The sequence below is a fragment of the Botrytis cinerea genome, chromosome 3 (genome assembly GCF_000143535.2).
Source record: "Botrytis cinerea B05.10 chromosome 3, complete sequence".
Lineage (NCBI taxonomy): Eukaryota > Fungi > Ascomycota > Leotiomycetes > Helotiales > Sclerotiniaceae > Botrytis > Botrytis cinerea.
The window spans coordinates 1,333,746-1,357,828 of record NC_037312.1 but is presented as its reverse complement, the minus strand read 5'-3'; the positions used below and the strand labels follow the sequence as shown (position 1 = coordinate 1,357,828).

General features: G+C 42.7%; 7 protein-coding genes across 10 annotated transcripts; 5 read left to right on the top strand and 2 right to left on the bottom strand.

The window, feature by feature from the left end:
• Positions 1-761: 761 nt before the first annotated feature.
• BCIN_03g04060 (hypothetical protein) lies at positions 762-3,656 on the top strand. The gene is made up of 4 exons (XM_001560573.2): positions 762-1,702; positions 1,793-2,023; positions 2,076-2,374; positions 2,425-3,656. Exons 1-4 carry the CDS (start codon positions 1,250-1,252, stop codon positions 3,314-3,316), a joined length of 1,875 nt encoding a protein of 624 aa, XP_001560623.2. The 5' UTR covers positions 762-1,249; the 3' UTR covers positions 3,317-3,656.
• A 566-nt stretch (positions 3,657-4,222) lies between these two features.
• Positions 4,223-4,933, top strand: BCIN_03g04050 (hypothetical protein). The gene is made up of 2 exons (XM_024691934.1): positions 4,223-4,731; positions 4,784-4,933. The coding sequence occupies exons 1-2, from the start codon at positions 4,289-4,291 to the stop codon at positions 4,788-4,790; spliced, it is 450 nt and encodes a 149-aa protein (XP_024547707.1). The 5' UTR covers positions 4,223-4,288; the 3' UTR covers positions 4,791-4,933.
• Positions 4,934-6,331: 1,398 nt separating this feature from the next.
• On the bottom strand, positions 6,332-9,396 carry BCIN_03g04040 (hypothetical protein). 4 transcript variants are annotated; one of them, XM_024691932.1, is made up of 4 exons: positions 7,742-9,396; positions 7,614-7,649; positions 6,803-7,553; positions 6,332-6,745 (listed from the first exon to the last, which is right to left on the bottom strand). In XM_024691932.1, exon 1 carries the CDS (start codon positions 9,271-9,273, stop codon positions 7,876-7,878), a length of 1,398 nt encoding a protein of 465 aa, XP_024547705.1. In that variant the 5' UTR covers positions 9,274-9,396; the 3' UTR covers positions 6,332-6,745; positions 6,803-7,553; positions 7,614-7,649; positions 7,742-7,875. The 4 variants fall into 4 exon arrangements, with proteins under 4 accessions (XP_024547705.1, XP_024547704.1, XP_024547706.1 ...); XM_024691931.1 differs by having other exon boundaries at positions 7,614-9,396; XM_024691930.1 differs by lacking the exon at positions 7,614-7,649.
• A 2,929-nt stretch (positions 9,397-12,325) lies between these two features.
• Positions 12,326-14,022, bottom strand: BCIN_03g04030 (hypothetical protein). The gene is made up of 3 exons (XM_024691929.1): positions 13,664-14,022; positions 13,482-13,551; positions 12,326-13,415 (listed from the first exon to the last, which is right to left on the bottom strand). The coding sequence occupies exons 2-3, from the start codon at positions 13,537-13,539 to the stop codon at positions 12,559-12,561; spliced, it is 915 nt and encodes a 304-aa protein (XP_024547702.1). The 5' UTR covers positions 13,540-13,551; positions 13,664-14,022; the 3' UTR covers positions 12,326-12,558.
• A 2,614-nt stretch (positions 14,023-16,636) lies between these two features.
• On the top strand, positions 16,637-18,849 carry BCIN_03g04020 (hypothetical protein). The gene is made up of 2 exons (XM_001560565.2): positions 16,637-17,689; positions 17,744-18,849. The coding sequence occupies exons 1-2, from the start codon at positions 16,909-16,911 to the stop codon at positions 18,430-18,432; spliced, it is 1,470 nt and encodes a 489-aa protein (XP_001560615.1). The 5' UTR covers positions 16,637-16,908; the 3' UTR covers positions 18,433-18,849.
• Positions 18,850-19,312: 463 nt separating this feature from the next.
• On the top strand, positions 19,313-21,196 carry Bccel5A. The gene is made up of 2 exons (XM_001560564.2): positions 19,313-20,483; positions 20,546-21,196. The coding sequence occupies exons 1-2, from the start codon at positions 19,637-19,639 to the stop codon at positions 20,971-20,973; spliced, it is 1,275 nt and encodes a 424-aa protein (XP_001560614.1). The 5' UTR covers positions 19,313-19,636; the 3' UTR covers positions 20,974-21,196.
• Positions 21,197-23,064: 1,868 nt separating this feature from the next.
• BCIN_03g04000 (hypothetical protein) lies at positions 23,065-24,074 on the top strand. The gene has a single exon (XM_001560562.2). It carries the CDS (start codon positions 23,221-23,223, stop codon positions 23,815-23,817), a length of 597 nt encoding a protein of 198 aa, XP_001560612.1. The 5' UTR covers positions 23,065-23,220; the 3' UTR covers positions 23,818-24,074.
• The last annotated feature ends 9 nt before the right edge of the window (positions 24,075-24,083 follow it).

The window sequence follows — 24,083 nt, the reverse complement described above, 5'->3', positions numbered from 1 at the left end:
GAAAGAAATGGCAATCTAATCATCTTCATCACCACGGTGTTTGAACATAACATGTGCTTAACATGTGCTTGCTTGCTTACCCCGTACCTACCTACCTGCCTAGGGAGCTGGATATTTGAGAGATCCATTTTCATCTGTAAATTTATCCACTTTCCCAATCGGTCCCGAGGATATTTCTTGCATTGCATTGCATCCATTGCATTCATTGTCGTGGATCGGGTGTATGTATGTATCGTGGACCAGTCCTGGTTTGATATGAGTACGTACTAGATAGATGCCCCGTATGCTTCACGAGAAGTCGAATGCCGTCTATCTACCCAAAGAATGATAGACAGATAGATACCTCACAAGTTGGTCTTCTACTCTTATTAGTCTCTTACTCTGTACATTGAATTAGCATCGTATGGCATAACGTATACCCATCACATTCCGACGAAAAAAAGCAATTTACAACCCACAACTTGCAAACGATCGGGAAAACTCGTAGCTCTCCTCGAATTGGGGGAGATCTCGGTATGATTGTCTTGTACCTTGTTGGGCGTGAATTCTCACGTGCATGGGAGCCAATGGGATGGATGGAAGCTGGGATTTTTATGGGGAGAACTTGTCGTACGTGAAGTAACTATGACTTATGCGCTTTTGTTAGAGGAGAGGAGATGAGATGGATGGATCATGGATGGATGATGGAGGATCATGGATGCCACTCTATCGGTATATAGATAGCTGCATACCGGACATGCACTTCAGATCTTTCTTTCCCCGGATTTATTTGACGGTCGACTTTGATCTTCCTTTTACACTTGGAACTTTGTATCTACGAGCGAAAGCTTGACTTTGAGTTCGAGTTTACATTTTACATTTTATATATTGTATTATATATTTTACATCTCGAGAGCGTGTTGTTTTTCTCGGATGGGAGTGGATGAAAATTGATTGTGCTGTTTTGATTGGTCGATTAACTTACTTGATCGATTAATTGATTGATCATAAATTGGATTCCATTTGCGGCTGGCCTTACGACAAACACAACAACAACCCAACTCCTGAATCGGGACTTGTTACTATAGTAAGACCATTACCCACAGAATCCGAAACTCAAAATATACGACAACGTGACGAATCGACCTAGCGACTTTTTTAACGAACAAGGGAAAAGCGCATCGCTTCTTTCGTGATACGACTGTTCTGAGATTCGTCTCATCATTACAGTAGCACCACATAAGTCATCCAAAAGTCAAAACGGATCATCATGAATTGTCCATCGAGAACAGATGAGCCGTTGGAAGGCGATGGATATAATCAGAACCCGAACGCCTTGGCAAACGATCTTACCACCCGGGAAGATTTGAACGGTCGAGCAAACGGAAGAGCATTGAGGAGAAGTTTGGAGGACGAAGGCGTAGAGTCAATTCATGATCTGGTGGAGGATTCTGGAGATGGGAAGGCGACGGGGAGTGCGAAGGGTGTTGGAGGGGGGGCTGGGGGGGATAGGGGCGGTGGGGTTGGAGGGAGAGGCGGTGGAGATGGGAAGAGTGGTCACGTGGTTGGACCTTCGGTTGAAACTCTCGATATCAGAGACCAATCGAGAAGGGGAAGGGGAGCAGAGTGTGGAAGAAGTTTTCTCCATGTCTCGAAAGAACAACTCGTGAAGATGAAGCAAGTCATGGTCAAATTTGCAAAATTCGTGGGTCCGGGCTTCATGGTACGTAATTTGCCACCTCTCCACCAGTGTCAAAATCCAAATCACAAATGTCAAAAATTGGACTTCATTTATACTAATGCGGGTTTGTAGGTTGCCGTGGCATATATTGATCCGGGAAATTATGCGACAGATGTTGCTGCCGGTGCAACTTATCGATTTAAGTTGCTGTTTATTGTGTTGATGTCAAATATCTTTGCAATCTTTCTGCAAAGTCTTTGTATCAAGTTGGGTACTGTTAGTGGATTGAATCTGGCGGAGGCCTGTAGAGCTTTCTTGCCAAAATGGATGAATTATGCCTTATATATTTTGGCTGAGGGTGCAGTATGAGTTTTCCTCCCCTTTTTGCATCTTCGACTTGACTGACCAATGATAGATTATCGCTACAGATATTGCAGAGGTGATTGGTACAGCTATCGCTATCAATCTTCTAATCCCTCAAATACCCTTGGTTGCTGGTTGTGCTTTGTCGATCCTGGATGTTTTGATTCTTCTTATATTTTATCCTGGAAATGGTGAAATGAAGAGATTGAGATATTTCGAAATATTTGTGGCGGCATTGGTGTTGGGTGTTGTTGTTTGCTTTTGCATTCAATTATCACTCATCAAAGATACTTCGGTGGGAGAAGTTTTTAAGGGATATTTGCCTTCCAAAGCAATTGTAGAACAAAAGGGGTAAGTACTTGTTATTCCACTTCACCTGGGTTCATACTAAGGCATATTAGACTCTATCAAGCATGTGGTATTCTAGGAGCAACTGTCATGCCTCACAGTCTTTACTTAGGAAGCGGTATTGTCCAACCACGACTCCTCGATTATGACAAGCAGAATAATATTGTCAAAAAAGATTTCGACCTAGGTACCAAGGAAACATACTACCCTTCTCTCCCTGCCATCAAATTCTGTCTCAAATACTCCTACGCCGAGCTAGCAATTTGTCTCTTCACTTTCGCTCTCTTTGTCAATTCCGCGATTCTCATCGTAGCCGGATCAGCTCTCTATAACAATCCTGCTGCTCCAGAGGCGGATCTTTTCGGTATTTATGATCTACTCGTGTCGAGTATCTCGAAAGGTGCTGGAACCATTTTTGCTCTCGCTCTATTACTATCGGGTACCAGTGCTGGCATTGTTTGTACTATCGCCGGACAAATGGTTTCAGAAGGTGCATTGAACTGGACTATTAGGCCTTGGTTGCGACGTCTCGTAACGAGAAGTCTGAGTATCACACCTAGTATTATCATTGCCGGAGCCGTTGGTCGTGAAGGTCTATCAGCTGCTTTGAACGCTAGTCAAGTAGCTCTTAGTATTGTTCTTCCATTTGTTACTGCGCCGCTTATCTATTTCACTTGTCGTAATAAATATATGACAGTGAGATGTCAGGGGAGACCAAATGCTTTCGGAAATGATGACGAGAATGCGAGAGGAAATGGGGATGCAACGATGGAAAGTGAAAGTGTGTATGAGCATGAAGGTGCGGGTCTGGGGGTTGATATGGGCGAGGGAACGAAAATGAGAAATCATTGGATTACGGCGGCCGTGGCGGGAGTCATTTGGACGATTATGGCTGCAATGAATGTGGCTAATTTGGTTCTGCTTGGGAAGGGTGATGGTGTGTGAGGTATTGTTAGGGGTAGGATTTGTAAAGGGGAGAGGCGGGCATGGGGAGTGGGGGAGAGAAAATGGTAGTTTGTAGTTGAGTGTGGTGGAGAATGGGTTTATGAGGTTGAGGGGAAGAAATTGAGGAGGGGCGTGTTGGATGGAGGGATGGAGGGATGGAGGGATGGAGGGATGGATGACGATGACAATAATTAAGAGCAGCACAGTGCTAAGAATTATTCCTGCCTACTTGGAGTAATGGCATGCATCATCACTACAGTATATACAAACGCAAATAGTTAGCTATTCATACCTACCAAATGTGCTTGAATACGAACATAAAATTGTCATGGAACCTCGAGCTTTGAAAGTTTGAAGTGTTGAAGGGGGTTTGTTGAAACAAGTGACAAGCACGTGATGTTAGATCACATTCCACTTCACCTACACACTACATACGAGAGAGATGGGAATATATACAGAATAGTAATCCCCTTTCTACAAAGGGCCGAGATAGAGTATATACTTTTAACCCCCTTCATACTTTATGTGTATACAACTTGCGAAGTCTGTCCAACAGTTATAATTAGGTACCCTTCTTAATATACTCTTCCAGTGCGATCTCATTCTTTAAGCGTGGTTGTATTCGAAGTGACTTGTTGGTGGTGATTTTGACCCACCAGAAACCCTAGGTAAAGTTGCCCATCACTCTCTCACGACATTTACTCGGCTCTCGGTCTTCGAATTTTCTAGATGATGGTCTTCAACTTACCTTGTTCTTACTTGTCTAACGAGACTAGGAATTATTCGTTGTGATGAGCAGCGTAAACGCAGCTTGTTAAAAGAGAGCAGATTTCACTAAAGTCACGTCCCGTCCCGTACTGAAATCGTTCCGCTATCGGACTCGACCTTTGTCACTCCTTGGTATAAGACCTCTTGTCCTCTAAACAGGTCTATGCCCTGATATTTCGTCTGTATATCAAAGTTGAGAATTGAATGATTCCTCAATTTAACTCAGTCATGAACTGTAAATACAGTACGCAACTTCCGCAGTTGTCCAGCCAGTGCAAAATATTCCTAGCTGAGGGTGGTCTGGAGACAGATTTCATCTATAGGAGAGGTTCTGATTTGCCCCATTTTGCTGCATTCACCCTCCTTGAAACTCCCGAAGGCAGACAGGCTCTTCGAGACTACTACATAATGTACGTAAAGATTGCGCGGCAGTACAAAACGGGCATCGTGCTTCAGCTCCTAACGTGGCGTCTGTCTGAACCATGGGTAAAGCTCTTAGGGTATGCAGACCCAGCTGGAAAAGTTGTCGAGACGAATCGTGATGCAGTGCAACTCCTCCAGTCCATACGGTCGGAATTTGAAGATGAGCATACGCCGGTTGTTATAAGTGGCAGCTTGGGCTCTGTACAAGATTCTTACAAGATCAGGTAATTATCATTCTGGCTTTGGAATGTAGCCGGTAGCTGACAAATTTTCAAGTGCGTGATTTTTGCTGTTCGCCCGGTGTTATTCTCACTTGTAGAAAAGAGACTGGCCACATCGGTAAACCTTGAATTTTCCGCTGCAGTCAAATCTTTACTACGTATGGCCGTAGAATCTGCAACTAGCTCTCTGAAAATCCTCGATTCACTTAGATCTCGGCATCTACTTGGTAAGACATTAGACCGCAGCGAAGAAATATAGAAAATGACTTTTACTAGATATCCTATTCTTATCCGATTTGGACTTAACGTTGTCTGCTGCAGCTGTGCTGGTCATGGTAGATATTATTGAACCATCTCGACCAGAATGCTCGTGGGGTATCGATAAGAGTACCAGCCTTTTTGATTGTATCAATGCCCGAGGGAATGTTCCTGCAAGCCATTACAAAAAAAAACCCCCCGGATGGATCTTGTTCACTTCCGGGATCGGATTCGGGATGGTCGTGAGTACGAAGCTCCTCCTACGGTGAATGCTGAAGAGGCGTTCCATAACACTGCCGATCACTATGGATTGGCGTCGGGAGTTGTGAACGGGGAACAGCAGACGTGTTTTTTCAAGTGATGAAATCATTGGATGAGATATGTTCGGGCTAGATCCTGATGTGTTACAATCAGCCATCGACGGCCTAAATTTTGGACTCAATTCTAATGGCTCACAAATGGCTTTAGGCGATGCATGGCTTTGGAGCCAGGATCATATATAGCTGAAATTATGTAAGCCCACCCTCAGCACTGTATTCAATATTTATTGAATCTTACTTCGAAATTGTCACCCATCGTTTTCGTCTTTCTCTCATATGACTGCATTTTCAGATTTTTGCAGAATATGCTTTCATGTCGTTGAATGGTTCTGTTATGAGTTTTATCTTGTTCATGTGGTTCTTTAGTGAGAACTATTACAGTCAAAATAGTCTCAATTCTACATTACGAGCTTCCAATCATTTTCTGTGTAAGGTCATTATTTTTGACACAATTTACCATTTTTCTTTGAAATTATCCCTAATAATCTATTTGGTTCGGTAAAAAGACAAATTAGTCGTTCGGACTGTAGTCGATTCAACATGGAAAATGTTGAGGTTAGCGAGGGGTCGGACCACGGATAGGAATCAAAATCGGTAGAGGAAGACGAAAAAGAGAGCCGGGGGACGAGTGGAGAAGAATATATAAAAAACGAATGAAAATGGATGAAAATGGAGAGGAGAAGGAGGACCAATCTCATCAATGTATTCTTCTAGGTGGTAAATTGTGGCCAAAAATCCGTAACTTAACAGGACTTTTGAGCAGCTTCAGATCCGGGGTAGTGATGGAAAATCTGGTTATAGAATGACTTGGAGCAACGGTACCTCTGCCCAAATAAAACCGGAAGTTATAATCAGGAATGTTCTTTCGGATATACACAGTTGGGGGTTTTTTTTATCATGATGCAAAAGATAGGTGCTAGGTAAGATGTATGATATTCTACGAGGAGGGTAGAAGAAGTCGAAAGGGCGCGAACGAAATAAGATGTGAATACCCACAGCAACTACGTAACTACGTCATGAGTACGTGGCAATAGTATCGTAATTTATGCTATTATAATATTGGTCAGGAATCTAAAAGCTAAACTTAAGAAATCGAAATGTTGTAGCACCGAGGCGCTAGCACCGTCACATAATCCATATCCCGACAAATATAGACGGACGACAAACTTACATTTATGATTCTTTGGTCGCAGTTCGTTTTTAATTAGCCTCTAAAACGATTCCTTGATTGCAGTAAATAGAGACTTCAGAGAAATTCTCAAATGAAAGTGAAAAAAAACTCCCCACCCTATTTCCATTCAAGCTAGCACTATAGGCTTAACGAATCATCCCCTCGACTCCCTCTTCATTAGACCAGCTCTGCCCGTTCATCTTTCCACCATTCCCTGCAGAGTGTTCGTTTTTTAACACAACTAAATATCTTGATTATTTGACATGATCTGTACGGAAGTAAGTATCATAACATTTTATTTCTTTAATTAAAAGATGGCTCATACACTGGTGCGTCGCCTGGTGGAAATATCTGCCATCTCACTTTAACATCTTGCTTTCGCCGTTGTCCAATTCAGGACTATTTTTCATAGGTTTTCCCCACTAACCACTACACACTTGAGATTATTCTGGAAGCTCCACCGCTCCGCTGCTACCATAGTGTTCATAAAGTGTTTCTGGAGGCCGCAAGCTGAAACCAATAGATATGGGATACATGCCAATATGAAGAAGAACCGGCCCATTGATCTCACATGTACAGTGGTATCTTCCCTGACAAGATTGGCAAAAGCGATAGTCACTAAATATTGAGCTGACCGGTCAATATCCAAACTGGTCGAATGCGGATATCGTAGAATATTTGCTGGTTGTGCTCAGGAAATTCACTGTTGCCTGCGGCTCCGAAAACATGTCACTATGTTCGTATTCGAGAAGCGCCACACGACCACCTACTTGCAACACGCGGTTGAATTCACGGGCGACTGTTTCTAGGACGTCGATTCCCTAGATCTCGAGCAGGTGAACTTTTGCGAGGCGCAAAGCAACATGGCCTACGCCACATCCAGTACCTAGCACTTGAGAGTTATCATCCGCCCCATAGGTACTCGTTGCGCAGCCTAGTCTTTAATCTATCTCCAGCGATCCGCAATGAGCGAGATGTATCTACACCTTCGTTGCATCGATGACGTTTGTAAGAGGCCTGTCCTCCGATAGCTTGGCGGTGTGTTTTAGATAAGTTCATTAGGGAGCATTTGAGAACTATGCATATATATTAGCTCCTTTCTGTATAAGGAGAGAGAGGACTATAGGAAACATAACTTGATTGATTTGGAACCACCAGAACCATCGAACTAACTAGTGAATCTGAGCTGAGAGATAAAGAGAGAGGGTCCTTCAAGAAAATGTTGAATCCTACAAGCCAAAGTTTTGAGAAATAGTGATCATACCGTAAGTACGTGATGAATATAGAGAGCAAAATCGGTGTAGAAGTCCATATTCAGCGAGATTTATAGCACGAGCACCATTACAGATGCTTACCCGCACACTCTATGCCTACTCCCACTTCCCAATAGACAATATATTAGATATGTGGCAAGAATTCCACCCAATTTAAAGTCTTGTAGATGTCAGGATCCTGACCACGGAAAGCAATTGAGTCTTCCACCAGAAGATATACCCGTGCGATAACATATGAAGCTCCAAAAAACAGAGCTGGTAAGAGCACCCTTAACTGCATTGTTAATGATGGATCCCCATTCGGAGAAATGTTTGAGAGTTTGAGAATAAGCTGTTCTTTTCGTCTCTCAAGTCTCTTGAGAAATGGCGTTTTTGTGGATAGCTTTGGATCGTAAAGTACAATGCTCGAATTGCGAGCAGAAAATCGATCGCATGCTCTCATTTTCATATCAGGGAAACATGTGAGTAATATCTGGTGATAAACCTCACCAACTATGACAGCAACTGACATTACTGACGAGCATACCCTCCATGCTTGTTTTTCGAATATGGTGGGGAAGACTGAATTCCAAGCGATGAAATTAGTTCCCCATGACAAGACTCCAAAGATAGCAATTATTGCGATACCGGTAAGCGATATATTTGGAAATATATCATCACGCCGCCACTTGATAGGTCCTGCTTGATCTTTGTTCATCATGAACATCGCAGATAGTATGTTCAAACAATATCGCCAAGCAACCTCATAATATGATCGCTCGTCCTTCAAGAAATCAAGCGGTGTATCGTACCAATTTACGTTTCGTTGACCTGCTCCCGCATGTATTTCTGATATTGTAAAATCGACCTTGATGATTCTCCGTGTTTCGATATCGGCAGGCTTGTCGAACCAGAATATGAAAACACCAATCGTCGTAACTATGAACCCGATTGTTGTAAGTTCTAACGTTGTGATAGCAAGATGCTGCAATTTCCGAGCGATGCAATTCACCAGAAACCACAGTACTTGTACTATGGCAGAGACCCGCAACAATATCCCCTGTTTATTTTTGTCGTCAATTTCGTTTTTATCGAGAACAAACTGAGCTGAAAAAACGGGCTCCTTAATCCATTCTTTGTCGATCAAATAAAGTATTTCATTCGCATCCAACGGCCAAGTGACACCATCTCCTGTTTGTATAACGAAGCCTCCCATATCAGCATAGAATGAATGTTTCATGGACCAGTTCTCAATTCCTCGTTCTTTGAATTTACAACAAGACTTGCGTGCGGACTCCCATTGTCCGACAGTCAGAAGCAGTAAAAAATCGGGTCCGAGAATACACAATCCTGCCAATAAGAGCTTCCGGTAGAGTTTAGCCCATGTGCTTTCTCCATGAGGACCAATATTGACACATAAGACTGACCAAATGCAGATGGAAATGGTAAAAGTACAGGAGAATACTATATCCATCGTACCCCTGTAATCGGGAGAATTTGTCCAGCCCTGTAGCGGGGTAGTTTCAACAGTATTGTTCGACATATATGATATTTATGGCGAGGCAATGGGACGGACCAGCGCGGGAAAGAAGAAAAATGCAGTGAAAAGAAAAACAGAGAAAAAAACAGAGAAAAAAAATAGAGAAGAAACAGAGAAGAAAAAAGCAGGAGAAGCAAGAGAACAAGAAGGCTGTAACTTATCCAAGACCCTTGAGAGTAGCATGCAGCAGCATTGAAAAGGCTGTCTATCTCGGGGCAGACCCCGGCGATCAATATGATAGGCTGGGGATGAGCTATATTGGATATCTGCTACAACATAACCTCTGAATAAAAACGATTGGTTAGGGGATATACCCACCCAACCCCGTCAGTCCTGTCACTTGGTTAGCAATCATTGAGAATTAATCATCCTTAAGGCCATATATACGGATTCGCTAGTTGCAGTGAGCAATGAGGTAGCTGACGAGGCAAAAGGCTGCTTATACTTGAAGATTCTCCTCCCTCAACTTGAACGTTAACTAAATGGATCCTCTACCCCTAGTGATTCAAACTTCAACACGACATTTAACAGCTCTGGGCTAATGAGGGCAATGATGCTTATGAAACTGGGATAGTGCCCTGGCATAGTAAACACGATGTGCACCTGCAGCTGAACTATGCATATTTTCCAAGAATAATTCAATGACCGAAAAAAAAACGTGCCGAAATTCCGAGCTTAGCCGCAAGTCACTTGAAGCTTCCAGTACCAATAGATTAATCCAACTGTTGATAACTGCCCTGGTTGAGACTCTGGAAGGGGTTTCTTTTAATAGCTAACGTTACACTATATATATATGTGTGTGTGACCGAACAAAGCGAGGATTCAAGGTTTGAGGATTGCTCCCAGCCAATAGAAACCGATGGCTTCTATCTACTGGAAATATCTGTAGTTGCGGCCCCTCATTTTAACTCATCCAAGTTGAGGTGGAGCGTGAAGTGCGGCAGCCCTGGTAGGGTCACACGAATAGACTTCCTATTCCATACCACAGTCCCCACCAAGGCGACCAGTGAGAGCATGGACTGGCGAGACACTTGATATTCAAAATTCGCAAAATATTCGTTCTTCGATCGCTTGATATCAGAATGTATTCTTCTAATTTTCAATTCGTAACGGACCATTGTGTTGAATTCCAAATTATATGAACTCATACTTCAAGAAATATTGGCGATTCAATTTTCGCAGTAAGCCTCCAAACTAAATATTAGCACAGGGGGGAAAGCAAGTGATGCATCCACGTCGGACGCGTTCCGTTGTGATCCGCACCAATCTGCACCAGTCCGTGCCCACACTATGGACTGATAACTGTTGGGTTTCCAATTTAGCGTAACATGACCATGCCAGCATGCCCAACACAATGCCTGCTTCGTAAGCCTTAAATTTCGGAGCATCTATTAACTACTTGAGTATAGAAGTTCTACATTGTAGTTTGTTTGCTATACAAGTAAATGTATTTTCCACCCTCTACGTCTTATAATCTATGGGGGGGGGTTTTTTTGACACTGTCTCTGTCGTATCGGCCTCAATAGCAGAATCCCTTCTTTTTCCTACTGCTTGTGTATCTTTCAAACAAATTCGTTCAAGTCTCCGACCCATCATTTTCTTCATCCCCTTCTCAATGGTTGTTGTCGCCAACAATACAGCTCGCCGTCATCTTAGCAACTAATTGTTTTGGAGTAGCTGAAGATTTAGTTACATGGGCTTTACTTGATCGAATATTTCCATTAAGTAAATTTAGGGAGAACTGTTGGTTTAAGAAGAGTGCAGATGACATAGCACCTATGATGGTAGGTTTTAGTTGTTAATATTGTATTCAGGCTAAAGAGATAGCTATGTACAGGAAATAGTAGCCCCTATGTAAGGGCTATTGAAAGAGCTAGACTCTTTGCATTACGGATCGGATCAAATCGCAGTGCGATCGCTTACGTGCGCATTCGTACACATTCGCACATGTAAGATTACAATCTCGCGTATATAGGTAGTTTATATATCACGCTACAAGCGCTATGCTATTGATTCTATAGTTATAGAATCTAAGAATAAATTGTGCCCTGCTCTCGCAATATTCTTATGGTAGAGTGCCACAGATTTTAAAGGAAGAAAATAACATTTTGCTGTATCTCTACTTGTAATAGTTGCATATTTAATATATCAGGTAATGGTTAGGCTTTATTCTCAAATTTATTTTTTATTTCTGTGATTGAATCTCCGGCGCGCTCAATCAAGTCAATTGGGAAACTCGTTCAATGAGTCATAATTCATTATAGGATGGTTTACTCTATCATGAAATGAAAGCATTGAAGACCTTGTCACGGTCACATACTAGAGCATACCGATAGAGGTTAAATAACTAGAATAAGAAAGTTAGAGAGCAAAGAGATTCTGTACCGCTTAACTTCAGCTACCTAGATATGTATGGCTTATCCACTTTTTCCACCATACCTCAAAGATGATAACCCCTTGAATATACATATCTACACCACACATTGACCGAGACTACTTTAATTGTGTCGCCGAGATTATGCATCTTATCTATTGAGGCTGCAATGGTTATTTAATATTTCGATGTTTAGACGAACAGAATATTATGTAGAAGTCGGTTTTTTGGTTTGATTTGAGAGATGGATATTATAGCAATTTAACAATAGTCGCTTGAGTCTATGAGCTGTAGTTAGATAGTGGTGGGATATCGTCTGATTTGTTAAGCTACCAATCCTTGATTGTTGCACTGAACTGAGAATAATCAATTGAATATCGACTGATACATTTTCATATTAAAAGCCAATTAGTCCCAAAAGAATCAACTCAAGTCGTTGCTGAAGTCAAGGTGAGGTCAGGCTTCTGAATATTCAACCCCAGATTAGAAAGATCAATACTATCATCTCAAGATGAGTAGCAACCATCCTTTGATTGTCCCGGTCAACCACAAACAACCAAACCACAATCATCTGAAGTCATCGATAATCTTACCAAATGAACATTTCCCAAAAAGCTGACTTGGCCATTTCACAAATCACGAGGCTACGCAGCCTTGAGGTAAGATGAAGATATAAATTTCTCGAGAAAACTGACTTGGTATTAAAAAGGCTGCGAGGCTAAAGCCTTGCATGCTTGGAAATAACTAATTAAAAGGCAGAAATCCATTACGCTCTATAAATTCGACCTATGGTTGGTCAGAATCCTACTATCAGAGCAAATTATCAACTGAATCCACCAATGGGCACCCAGAGAATGAAGAACACCGCCATATCATAAACCAATCTACGCCACCCTACTCCCCGATCCTTCCAATTAATTGCAACCGTTTCCAACAGTCGCCATAGCAGACCAGATTAGCAACCAAATCAATAGTCCTAAGAATGCAGCTTGGGCGGCATATACCCACCACTTGCAGGCATGAATCCGCGAGGTTTCATCCCTCTTCTCCCTAAGAATTGTCGCGAAGAAGAGAATCGAAACCAAGGTAAAGGCAATGAAGAAAGCAGTGATTACAATAGAGGCTTGCCAGGCACTACAAGCCTGGTCCCGCTTCTCAAGCTGATTATTTCTGAAAGCACGACGCTTTAACAACCCAAAAGATCTGAATAGACCGTTAGACCTATTGCGGATTGCGGGAGAAGAAGCTGAAGCCGAGGATATCTTTGAAGTGGATGGTGTAGCAGAGGCTATAGCGCCAGCAGTACATGGAGTCAGCGCATCTTGGACAGAAAGTTGGCAGAGACCAGCAGTGAGAGTCTTGGACAGAGTTGAGATCGTTATGACGGCAGTAGTTTTAGATACCTCTGTTGTCAATACTGTAGACGTGAGGAAAGCCGTGGCTGCAACGGCAGTGGTTGTAGACAGCTCAGTTGACAAGATCGTAGACGTCAAAGAAGCCATAGAAGTGACGTTAAAGGTAATCACGGCAGTGCTTGTGCTCTGAGGGAGAACAGTGGTAGCGACGACGTTGGTATAAGAGACGTATACGATCGAAGTAGAGTATACAGTTGATTTCGCCCGTTCCAGGCCGAGAGTACCGCTAGTATCAGTGGGTACAGAGGAGTAAGTGAGAGTTTCGATCATGGGAGATAGATCTGAACCGAACGAGCCAGCAATAGTGTGGGCGGTAGCAAGAACACCAGCGGAGGTAGCAGAGGAGGCAACGGTATCTACATCAATGTCAACGACAATGGCTCAAGCATACAAAGCTGGATATAGGAAAGAGGGAAGCTTACCTTGAGCAAGAGTCAAGACGGACATTAGGAACAAGAGGAAAAGCTTATAGACATCCATCTTGATGTTGTCCTAGAGGCTTGATTAGTGTGATAATCTTAGTATGGAGATCTCACTGAAAGGATAATAAGATATGCCGTGAAGGAAATTCTGGTTTTGGTGAAAAAGAAAGAAAGGTACTTACAGGACGAAAGTTAAGTTAGAATTGGGTTATAGAGCTCGGAGAGTGATTCAAAAAGCCTTTCGTATGAATAAGAGGCGACAATTACGTTGATATATGGTCCAGAAAGACCCACAAATTGATTTAGAAGGGTTATCTCCGTTGTGGAAGTGTGTGAGGTGGAAATAGCTGGGGAGAGGAGCCTGAATTGGATGGTACGTAATTCGGAATCTTGAAGAAGCTTTTACGTAACGACTCGGATTTTTGAATCGAGTTGGTAGGTATCTATTATAGGCTATGTGAAATTGTAGTAATGTAAGAGGCAACTTTGAATTGATGGTGATGAACTAGTTTGGTTGCAAGAGGTCTTCTGGCTTTGGTGCGTGTTGTGGTTGAAGATTGAAAACTTTGTCGGGAAATGAGAATGAAGTTTTTCGATAGAGAAGATTTTGGAACCACTCGTAACTTATTATTGTGCTCTTTCAAGGAATAAGCGAGCGTGCCAGAGGTATTTTGGGTCCAAAGCTCCCAGAAAATTGAATATCTCTCATTTTGCCCTGCAGTGAATGGCACGATCGCCAGGCACGAACGCCGAAATACCGATCGTTATCCAGGATACTTATTGATCGCGGTAAATATGATAAGTCAAGAAAAGGAGCAACAGTCTGATGATAGATACGATCAATCCGCACAAGACTCATGGCTCGTGGGTGCTTGCTGAAGCTGTATCCTGCTTGTTGATGATCTTGAAATGTGCAAGGAATGACCAAGCCGATCGGTCTTGCGTCTCTGGCTTAAGATGCGAGGGTCTATATGATGTGACTCAATGAGTAAGCCTTCGGACTTCATCGACTCCTTCACAAATTTCTGGTCTGATGTGGCGATGCTGAAACCGACCCCAAGTGTCAAAGGTAAAGCTTCTACGAGCGACTTTCGAAACCTTCAAGCAGACGTGGGTATAAAATGGAAATCTAAGAATCACGCAAGTCTCTTGAAAGACTCGCGAAACCCTCAAAGCATACCAGTAGGCAGCGAACCTCGACTCCTCGACCCCAAAACCCTGAATACAAGAATTTCTGGAGATCTGACTCTCCAGATGAGCGCAGCTTGACGTGGTGTTTTTCTTTCAACTGCATGAATGGAAGACTGATTTAGATAAGTAATCTTGGACCTTGGACATGCTTTCTAATAAGCTGTATACCAAACTTATGCTAATATATTCATAGATTTATTTGCCACTATAGAAATAATCGCTCAATACGAACATATGCCAACGGCGAAGAGGCCCCTTTCTCCCGTGTCAAGTCTACGGCCATAGCCTATCTCACAAGACTTCATCAATGTCGGAAACAATATAAATAACATCAACAAACAAACTCCGGGACATATCCGAATCTTTGGAGCTCTCCGAGCGACTTTTGGTTCCAGAGATCGCCAACGAGCTTTCATCGAAATTCACTTAGTGTACTCCAATTCAACCCGTTATCAAGCTATGTTTGTTAATTTTCACAAGAGTTGGACCTGGCCTGATATGGGTTGAATGTGTGGTCTGTTGAAGTCAAACGGTGGAACCCCCTCACAGAGCGACAAGTCTGAAGCGGGAACAGCCGTAGAAGGTGTCTTATATATGTGGAATAGCGGATAGCGTTCAGAAAGAGAAGGCATAGAAACTGAGCCATCCGAACCGTGTTATACATCTAGTGAAAATCGACAACTCGCCGGACGATTCATAACCTCGAAACAGAATGCAGAGCAAGCATTTTCAACCCATTGATATTCTATTCACTGCACCCAGCTTTTAGACGCCAACTGCCCAGGAACAAAACTGTGGCCAAAAATCGGCATGACCCCAGTGTGTGCCACTCCTCTCGGAGATTACAGAGTATTGAAGAGAAGCAAGATGTACAGGCTAGTTGACGTAGTCACATACAGCGACGTGTAACTATATACCCCGTTGAAGCTTTGGTCTTGGTTGATGTTTATGACAAGAGATTTTTCAATGGGCATTCAGGCGAAATTGAGTTGCTCTACTCAAGAGGTTGAAATTTCAAAGGTACCAAATATCGAAGTGCATATCAAGAACCATCTTGTCTCTATGAGAGTCTGGTTGTTCTTGGCTTGAACACATGGTTTCAAATGCTGCATGACAGAAATAGACACTTGTCTATCACGATTTGTCTATCGCCACATTTTGAATTTGCAACCAAACTTGTATTGAAGAGCAGTTTTGGACGTCATTCCAAAGGTTTTAATCTGGTTTATTTCTACAGAAATATTTTGGGTGTTCTTTAAGCTCGGAACACGGCTTTTCCTCGGAAGTGATGGAAAGTGATGGCTCGAGCGTCTTTCATCACTACTGTGGGTTTCAAAGATCAAGCTTGCGTTCTAGAGCTCAAGAATAGCAATACGGCGACGGTAGTAGTTCAATGTAAGCTTAGAGAATTTGTTGACTGGGAGTTCTTTGCTCAACAAAAGACTTTAGGATTTTAGACTCACTAGCAAATGCTCACCAATACACGATAGAAAGGAGAGTACAAAGGTCTTCTCCCACAAAAAGATGATCAAATGATGGATGAGCTGTGGCCAGGCGTATCTGTGGCCAAACGTATCCAATGATATAGGAATTGGGCTTGGGGTGTTTGAATAAGAGAAAGAAGATGTGGATGAGTGCGTTAGAAGATCAATACTTGTGTTTGAGCTTGGATGTCCCGTCCTGTAGTTTTCACACAATTCTAGTCTTTTCCATGCTCTTTTCCAATGTTTACATCCATCTTGTATTGAGAGAGAAAGAACCTTATATCACTATCATAAACCATAATGGCACTTTTCTGCCAATCTCACATTCAAGCACTATTCAAGTAACGGGGCCCCTTCATCTCCTACCTGCAAGCGCATTTTGGCACTGGCTTTCGGTTGAACCTCGGATATATCTGATAGATATCCCCAACTTCCATAATCTTCTGGTAAAATATACTCATTACATTTCCCTCCCCCCCCGATCCTATTACATTACACGTCGCCCCTCCAAACCTTCGAACAATGGCCTGGCCATATCCTTGAAATAACTATTCCATGTAGCTCATGGAAGTTACAAGAACAAAACTCACGTTCGGACGAAATTCCTAATACACAACAATTACAGGGTGGCGGATGCACATCGCAAAACTACAGCAATATTTCCTCCGCAAAACGCATAGGTGCTGACAAATTCGACAAAAAAGCAATACTAAGGAGTGCATACTTCCTGTTCACAATAGAGCATAAGAAATATGGCCACCAGCACCGATGCTGTCCCTATAGAAGCGGCGGAATGTATACAGGTGGATGGTGCAGAACACAAGATAGTCGACATAGGAACTGGCGGAGATGTTGTTCTCGAAGTTCTCTTCGAAAACACAAAAGCTTGCACAAAGTCGATACCGAACGAGACGATTCAAAAGCTACGCATGGCAAAATCGCCGTTTCCTTCAGCGCGGGTGTTCTACCGTGTCCGCCTTGACACTTTGAAGAAACACTCAAAATATTTCGAACGGCTTCTTGGTTCAGATACATTTGGAGAAGGTCGGGCTATATCCGCCAGGTTTGCAGAATTGTCCCTTTCGAGCAAAGATCCTTCAGAGCTACCGGCAGGAGAGCTCCCTCGAATACAAATCACAGATGAAGATGATGCAACGAGGACCATCGGGAGGGAGATAGTTTTCAAAGATATGCTCAAGATTATTCATGGCATAGCACATTCTAGCAAGTCTATTACTCTTCTATACATCTCAATTTTGGTAGTCATGGCAGATAGATATGATTGCATGACTATGATCGCGCGCTACATCACAGGAAAATTCTCAAACTTCCGATACCCACCAACTCTCGACAAAACCGCGGAAGAAGTTGTGCGGCAGAAAATACTGATATTTTACCATACTAACCAAGCATTGCGCTTGTCCCCAGCGACGAAGGAACTTATTCTTCGCGGTTCATCCCGCTGGTCAATATATGAAGAGACAGATTCTGACTTTCTAGCTGCTTGGTGGGATCTGCCGGAAGGCCTAGAAGGTGGGTGATTGATAGGTCATAATTACCAATCAGAATACAGCTAATACTTTACAGCTGAGCTTTCATATCGTCGATCACGGATAATTCTGACGATTTCTTCCCTACAAACCAATTTTCTCTCTATGTATACATCTCGAACACGACAATGTAAATTGGGCTATGATTCGTCAGCTGCCTGCGATTCCTTCCAGCTTGGTGAAATGGTCAAGTTCCTCACGAGAAAAAACCTTCTCTCACTCATTCCATTTCAAGCAGTCTCTCCCGACGACCCTGAATTTATTTGGCCCGAAGCATATACTGGTGATATCGAACAGCTAGTTGCATTATTGCGAGAATGTCCAAGCTATCAAATTGATAAGAATCATGGCCATTGTGGCTTACGTAATAAATTGCTTCCTGCTCTTAGCTACATCAAAGATTGTGTCGATGGTGGCATTGGAATTAAATCCCAATTATGGAAAACAGAAAGATCAAATCAAACCTGGATTCCTAGCCCGTCGACAAATACCAGCAACAAGAAGGCATTTGTTGTAGGAGGCAAAGCAGTAGGAGATGACAGGCCAGAAAAGCTTTTCGATTTCAAAAGCTTGAATAGAGAGGACCTTACGTCTGGCGGAAGGTCACTTGGTGTAGACAAAGCAGCGAAGAAATTGTTTCTAGCTGACAAGTGGGATTGGATAAGGGAAGTAGAAACGGAGAAAGAGAAAGAGAGGATGTCAAAATCTTCGTTTTTCAGATTCTGAAGATCTGGACATAATTACTAATAATACCTATACATAAAGAGTATCGGGTCGAGGAAATGTATTTGTGCCGTATTCCGAATGACAGTCGGCAATCACAATGGGCGGCGAGCGTGGAAAATTATCATCCAGATGGAGTTATACCAAATGAGATATATCATATGGCCAACCCTGTGGGCGCAATGCCAATATCTGGGGTAGATCTCCATTCAAGCCCCAAGAAGGTTGAGATAATTTAGATACTAGTGCAAAAGCCTACCGCCAAAATTCAATCTTGAAACACCCTTTCCGTTTCACTAAAAGGCATGGCAGCAACGAATTGATCAATCAAAAAGGAGAACCTTGGAAAGTTCTAGCCATGAAAGAATAGATTAATTAAGCAATTCTAATCTCACCAGAAAACAAGCTTTTTGACACCCATGCTACTTGAAGGATCTTAACCGAGCCCCCTCACTTCCCAAAGTACATTTTACCGCTGCCTCCTTTGCTTTGAGAAAACGTTCGGTTCTTCCCGGAATAATAGGTCTCTTCATGGTGGCCCTGTATGAGCATGGAATAATTCGAGGTGTTTCTCCGCGTGAGGATTATGGATTGAGTAAAATGACCGGACTATTGATATTTCAAGAGTGGTAAATCAAATATTCCTATGTTTTTCTATGGGGCAGGAAGATGCTAGCATGGCATAACAAACAAACATCCAAGAATCCATATGGAAGGTTTCATGTATAAATGTTCGGATATTAAATCCGACTATCCTCTCCACTTTATCCTCATTAGCGATAAACCGTTGAATGTGATTCGATGATTATCTCCAGGTCCCCTGTTTAAACAAAACACATCAGATCACAAATTAACGACCTTGGTGACATCTATTTAGTGATTCGCGTCATAATCACATATTGTTCATCTGTTTACAGAATTTGAGCGAACCGCTGAGTCCCGAAAAAGAAAAGTGTCATGAAATTAAGTACAAAGAGGGTCCGGAGCGTTTGTTACCATTAGAATAGGACATCAACCCCAAATGAGAGGGGGAATGAGGTTAATTAATCGATGGAGTGGAGAATCGTGAGATCTCATCTCATCAACTTTCCCGATAAATACTTCCTCCTCCCGATATAAGCTTCCCTTTTTCCTCTTCCTTACCACTCTCACTAAAGTCATTCATTCATTCATTTTTTTCAGTCGCTCTCTTTTTCCATTTTACGCTATGCGTTTCACAAACTTTGTTTTGGCAGCTGGCCTTACAGCAACCGCATTCGCAGCTCCGGTAGCTGTTAGAGATGAGGATGATAACTGTGTTGCTGATTACGATGAGACCACTTCCGCTGCCGTTGTAGCTCAAACCACCCTTCCTTCTTCCTCTGCCGCTGTCGTTGCCGCCACTTCAGTTGCACCATCAAGCAGTGCTGTCAAGACCTCTGCCGCTGTTGTCCAAGCTTCATCAGCCGCTAGTCCGGTAGTTGCTAGCTCTTCCCCAGCTGCTACTTCATCCACCAAGGCCGCTTCCTCCACCAAGGCCGCTGTCGCCGCTGCATCATCGGGCAGCACAGCTGCCGGAAAGTTGAGATGGATCGGTGCCAGCGAATCTGGAGCTGAATTTGGACAAGGCAACCTTCCAGGTGTTGTTGGAACCGACTACACCTTCCCAAACACTACCGCCATTCAAACTTTGATTGATGGTGGCATGAACATCTTCCGTGTTCCATTCCTTTTCGAGCGTATGGCCCAAAGCAGCATCACCGCTAGCCTCGACGCCACTTACCTTGCTAGCTACAAGGAGGTCATCGATTACATTACCGCAGCTGGTGCAACTGCAGTTATGGAAGCTCACAACTATGGACGTTATGACAATAACATCATCACTTCCACCTCCGACTTCGGTACCTTCTGGGGCAACTTCGCTACCGAGTTTAAAGACAACTCCAATGTTATCTTTGACTGTAACAACGAGTTCCACGATGAGCCTACAGCTACCATCTATGCCGAGCTTAACCAAGCTTGTGTTACTGCTATCCGTGGCGTTGGCGCAACCTCCCAATACATCTTTGTTGAGGGTAAGTCATTTCCCAAACTTTTCTTCATATTTGGAAATCTTGTACACTAACATGCTAATTAGGAACTTCTTACACTGGTGCCTGGACCTGGGTTTCATCTGGAAACTCTGTTTCCATGTTGAACATCACCGACCCTGAAGACAAGCTTGTCTACGAATTCCATCAATACCTCGACTCTGATGGATCCGGAACCTCTGCCACCTGTGTTAGCAGCACCATTGGTGCTGAGCGTATCGCCGATGCTACCGCATGGCTCAAGGCCAACAACCTCAAGGGTGTCATTGGAGAATTCGCCGGTGGTGTCAACGCTGACTGTGAATCTGCTATCTCTGGTATGTTGGATGCTTTGGCTGCCGATAACGAGTACTGGTTGGGTGCTTTGTGGTGGGGTGCTGGCCCATGGTGGGGTGATTACATCTACGCTTTCGAGCCACCTACCGGTGTTGCTTACAAACAATACTTCGACACCCTTGTCAGCTACGTCGCATAAGCGTATGTAGATAAGATGTATGATTAGGGGTTGAGGGGAAGGATTATGGCTGAGGAAGTGGTTTCTGATTCGTCTTGTACATAAGTATTAGCATGGACCCTTGTGGAGGTATTTGCTCAAAGGGGGTGTTTTAGCGGAAGACAAAAGAGGGCGGAATTAAATCTCAATCCGTTTTCAACTTTGAAAATCTTGATCCAACATTGTGATTCCATGTATTTGTGCAACCAAGTTTTTCATCATTGATTCTGCTGTAATGTGAACAAACTACAAGTAGGAGGACATTTGTTTAAAGTTTTCAGCTCACGTGGTATTGTGGCCTGACAGGAGCACAAACGCCGTTTTTGAGAAAACGAAAGTTTGGAATTGACCATCCACAACCACATGCGTTTCCTATGATACACCTCATGTGGCGTTACCATATGATATTCGGTTTCATATCTAGGCAAAGAGGAGAACATCATACGTACATCTGATTTGACAACCCCTTCCCCCCAACAAGATGCGAATTCTTTGCAAAGTTCAAAGTTCAATCACTATCAATTCAATCACCATCTTCTCGTATTCGATAGTTCTTGTGGGTGGATTGGGAGCTCTAATCAACAGAACTTATAGAAATGCTTTGAATAATTTCCACCGCCTTGTTGTTGAAATAGAGGTGGATGTCTCAAAACTTTGATATTAAAAGCGCACAAGGTTCAGGCCAAAAATAGTAAGTTTCCACACGAATTATCATATCTCAAGCGATTCATCTGTAATTCAATAGCAATTCTAATAAACCAATGAAAACAGGATTTCTTTTTCCGGAGTGTTTGCTGAATTTGGAGTTTGAAGTTATATTCAAAGTTTATCGAATAAAACACAAGTCACACTTCGGAATCACGTTATCAATTCCGGTGCATAAAATAAAGTTCACGTTGCAGCTGTTCTTTCTCCACCAATCATATCCATCACTAAGACGTGTGGCCTACTTTTGCTTTTGAACGACATCAACTTTCCATATCCCGAGACATGGCCAACCTACCCGTGAGTTTGCCATAGTATTGGTACACGCGTTAGTGAGAGAGCCTAGTCTATGGACTGCCTGAGAATATAAGATTCTGCAGTCACTCACAACGCAAGCTTAGGTCTTGTTCTGAGTAACTCTGCGGAGGACAGACCACGCGCTTCTGCAAATGAAAGTCAATCCTTCCACCTCGGCTCTAGTTTCCTGTCATTTTGCTTCTTTGAGACCTGTGGTACCTGATAATACAGGAGAATTCAGGCTATGTATATAGGCCGAAGCTTCTAGAGACAGTATTCTCGATCAATGATTTAAATCATTGATTATATCCGGAGCTTGCAGTGTTATTAGTAAAGCAGGCCGTTCCATTTATTGAGATTACGACGTTAAGTACCTATGTTACTTTGAGTCATGGTGAGGAGATAGTACTCCAGCGTCATTCACATATTCTGCGGTATTGCTTTCGAGAGTAGCCATTTGGAATCTCTGGATGTTGAACCACAAGCTTGTATTGGTTTAGAATCCAGTGCATATTTCAATTTTCTTTGCAGATTTTGCAAAGTAGTCTTTAAATAAGTATTCTATCCTTTAAATTGTGTGAAAACCTAACAAGAATCCACTCCTATCGTTGAATCTCCCTCATTTTGTTTGGGCATGTCGACCCGTATAACCTGAATATTCTTGTATTGTTCAAGTGAGAATCCACACATACTGAGGTCTTTATACTGATGTGGGGATCTTTCAGTTTACTAAACCCAAATACTGGGGAGTTGTAGCTAAATAATATTGCAAGTTTAATGTCTGGGTATTGTTCTTAGTACGGAATGACCACTCACTCGCAAACTAAACTTTCCACTAGTGTCGCAAGGCACCGCCATTTGGTTGGGATTAATGACATGCATGATACAACCCTTTCAAATTCTACGGTTAGCTGATTTACCTATAAATTTCTGACATCTTCTATGCGTGCAGTCATTATTGTGCGACCTGAGTTTAAACATCTTAACGTCACCCCCAATGGATCAATATGACGTCAAATTCTAACTGACTATATCATTCTTCCAATCCACTGCTCTTTTATTTTCCAACTTGATTATAAAACTCATCCATTAACAATATCAGTGACCAGTACCCATCTCCAAGAAACACTTCTCTACTTACTGTTACCTCTCATAATCCGTGAACTTCTCGCATAATTCTCACAAAATATTCAAGAGCAAACAAGACAAATTTTTCTTCAATACAACATGTTGAACGCCATGCCTGGCAGTTTCATTGTACAACAGGTCCATCGTACCCTTCAAGCTCGTCGTGTGGCAGTACAACTCGCAGAGCTTGCTCTCCAGAAGGAAAATTCTGCTTGGGAGATTGCAGCGATCCCCATCCATCCATGGCTCAAATTTAATGGAAGTGATAAGACGTTAGAAATTCTACTCGACTTTGTTGATTTGACTTCGCCATTCCAGCAGAATAAGCTTACCAAGACTCTAATTGAAACTCTTCCAAAGTACTCGAAGCATGCGACAAGCATCTATATTGGTATTACGTTTGGGATTCCCCACATGGATATTATCAACAACAATACCAAAGCTGCTCGCCATTGGGCGATGGCCAACGTCGTTTATGAGCTTAATAAGTTCCGCCAACTTGATTCAGTTCGGGTCTCGATGTCTGTACAAAGAATTTACTGGGAACAGGTCAAGCCGGTCAGCGCAATCTATGGACTGGACTATCCTCACTGGACTTTTGAAATTGTCGAAAATGGTGCTGTGAACGCAGTTGAAATTGACTCCGACATTGATTGTAAATTGAACTCTGGTTTCAATGATGAGATGTACTGGTGATGGAAGATAAGAATTTTGAGCGAATCTAAACCAAAAACCGCGGATAGCTCGAGATGAACGATGCATCCATCCGCAGCTTATCGTTGGTCTTTACAATAACTTTTTGCGGGCTAGGTGATGCTGAGGGGTGTTAGATGACTGCGATAGCGTTTACTATAGCATATAATTTCTGGGGTTGGCCCATGGATTGCTTCTTATATGATACCACTTGTTTTTAATAACGCCGCTAGCAGCCGCTACAAAAGAAAATAATAATAAACTTCGAT

Bases quoted from the DNA above. Each gene is read 5' to 3' on its own strand.
- BCIN_03g04060 (XM_001560573.2), top strand. From the start codon at position 1,250: ATGAATTGTCCATCGAGAACAGATGAGCCGTTGGAAGGCGATGGATAT. The intron at 2,024-2,075 runs GTATGAGTTTTC...GACCAATGATAG, and splicing joins ATATTTTGGCTGAGGGTGCA to ATTATCGCTACAGATATTGC. The intron at 2,375-2,424 runs GTAAGTACTTGT...AAGGCATATTAG, and splicing joins GCAATTGTAGAACAAAAGGG to ACTCTATCAAGCATGTGGTA.
- BCIN_03g04050 (XM_024691934.1), top strand. From the start codon at position 4,289: ATGATTCCTCAATTTAACTCAGTCATGAACTGTAAATACAGTACGCAA.
- BCIN_03g04040 (XM_024691931.1), bottom strand. From the start codon at position 9,273: ATGTCGAACAATACTGTTGAAACTACCCCGCTACAGGGCTGGACAAAT.
- BCIN_03g04030 (XM_024691929.1), bottom strand. From the start codon at position 13,539: ATGGATGTCTATAAGCTTTTCCTCTTGTTCCTAATGTCCGTCTTGACT. The intron at 13,416-13,481 runs GTAAGCTTCCCT...ACATTGATGTAG, and splicing joins CGTCTTGACTCTTGCTCAAG to ATACCGTTGCCTCCTCTGCT.
- BCIN_03g04020 (XM_001560565.2), top strand. From the start codon at position 16,909: ATGGCCACCAGCACCGATGCTGTCCCTATAGAAGCGGCGGAATGTATA. The intron at 17,690-17,743 runs GTGGGTGATTGA...AATACTTTACAG, and splicing joins TCTGCCGGAAGGCCTAGAAG to CTGAGCTTTCATATCGTCGA.
- Bccel5A (XM_001560564.2), top strand. From the start codon at position 19,637: ATGCGTTTCACAAACTTTGTTTTGGCAGCTGGCCTTACAGCAACCGCA. The intron at 20,484-20,545 runs GTAAGTCATTTC...CATGCTAATTAG, and splicing joins CCAATACATCTTTGTTGAGG to GAACTTCTTACACTGGTGCC.
- BCIN_03g04000 (XM_001560562.2), top strand. From the start codon at position 23,221: ATGTTGAACGCCATGCCTGGCAGTTTCATTGTACAACAGGTCCATCGT.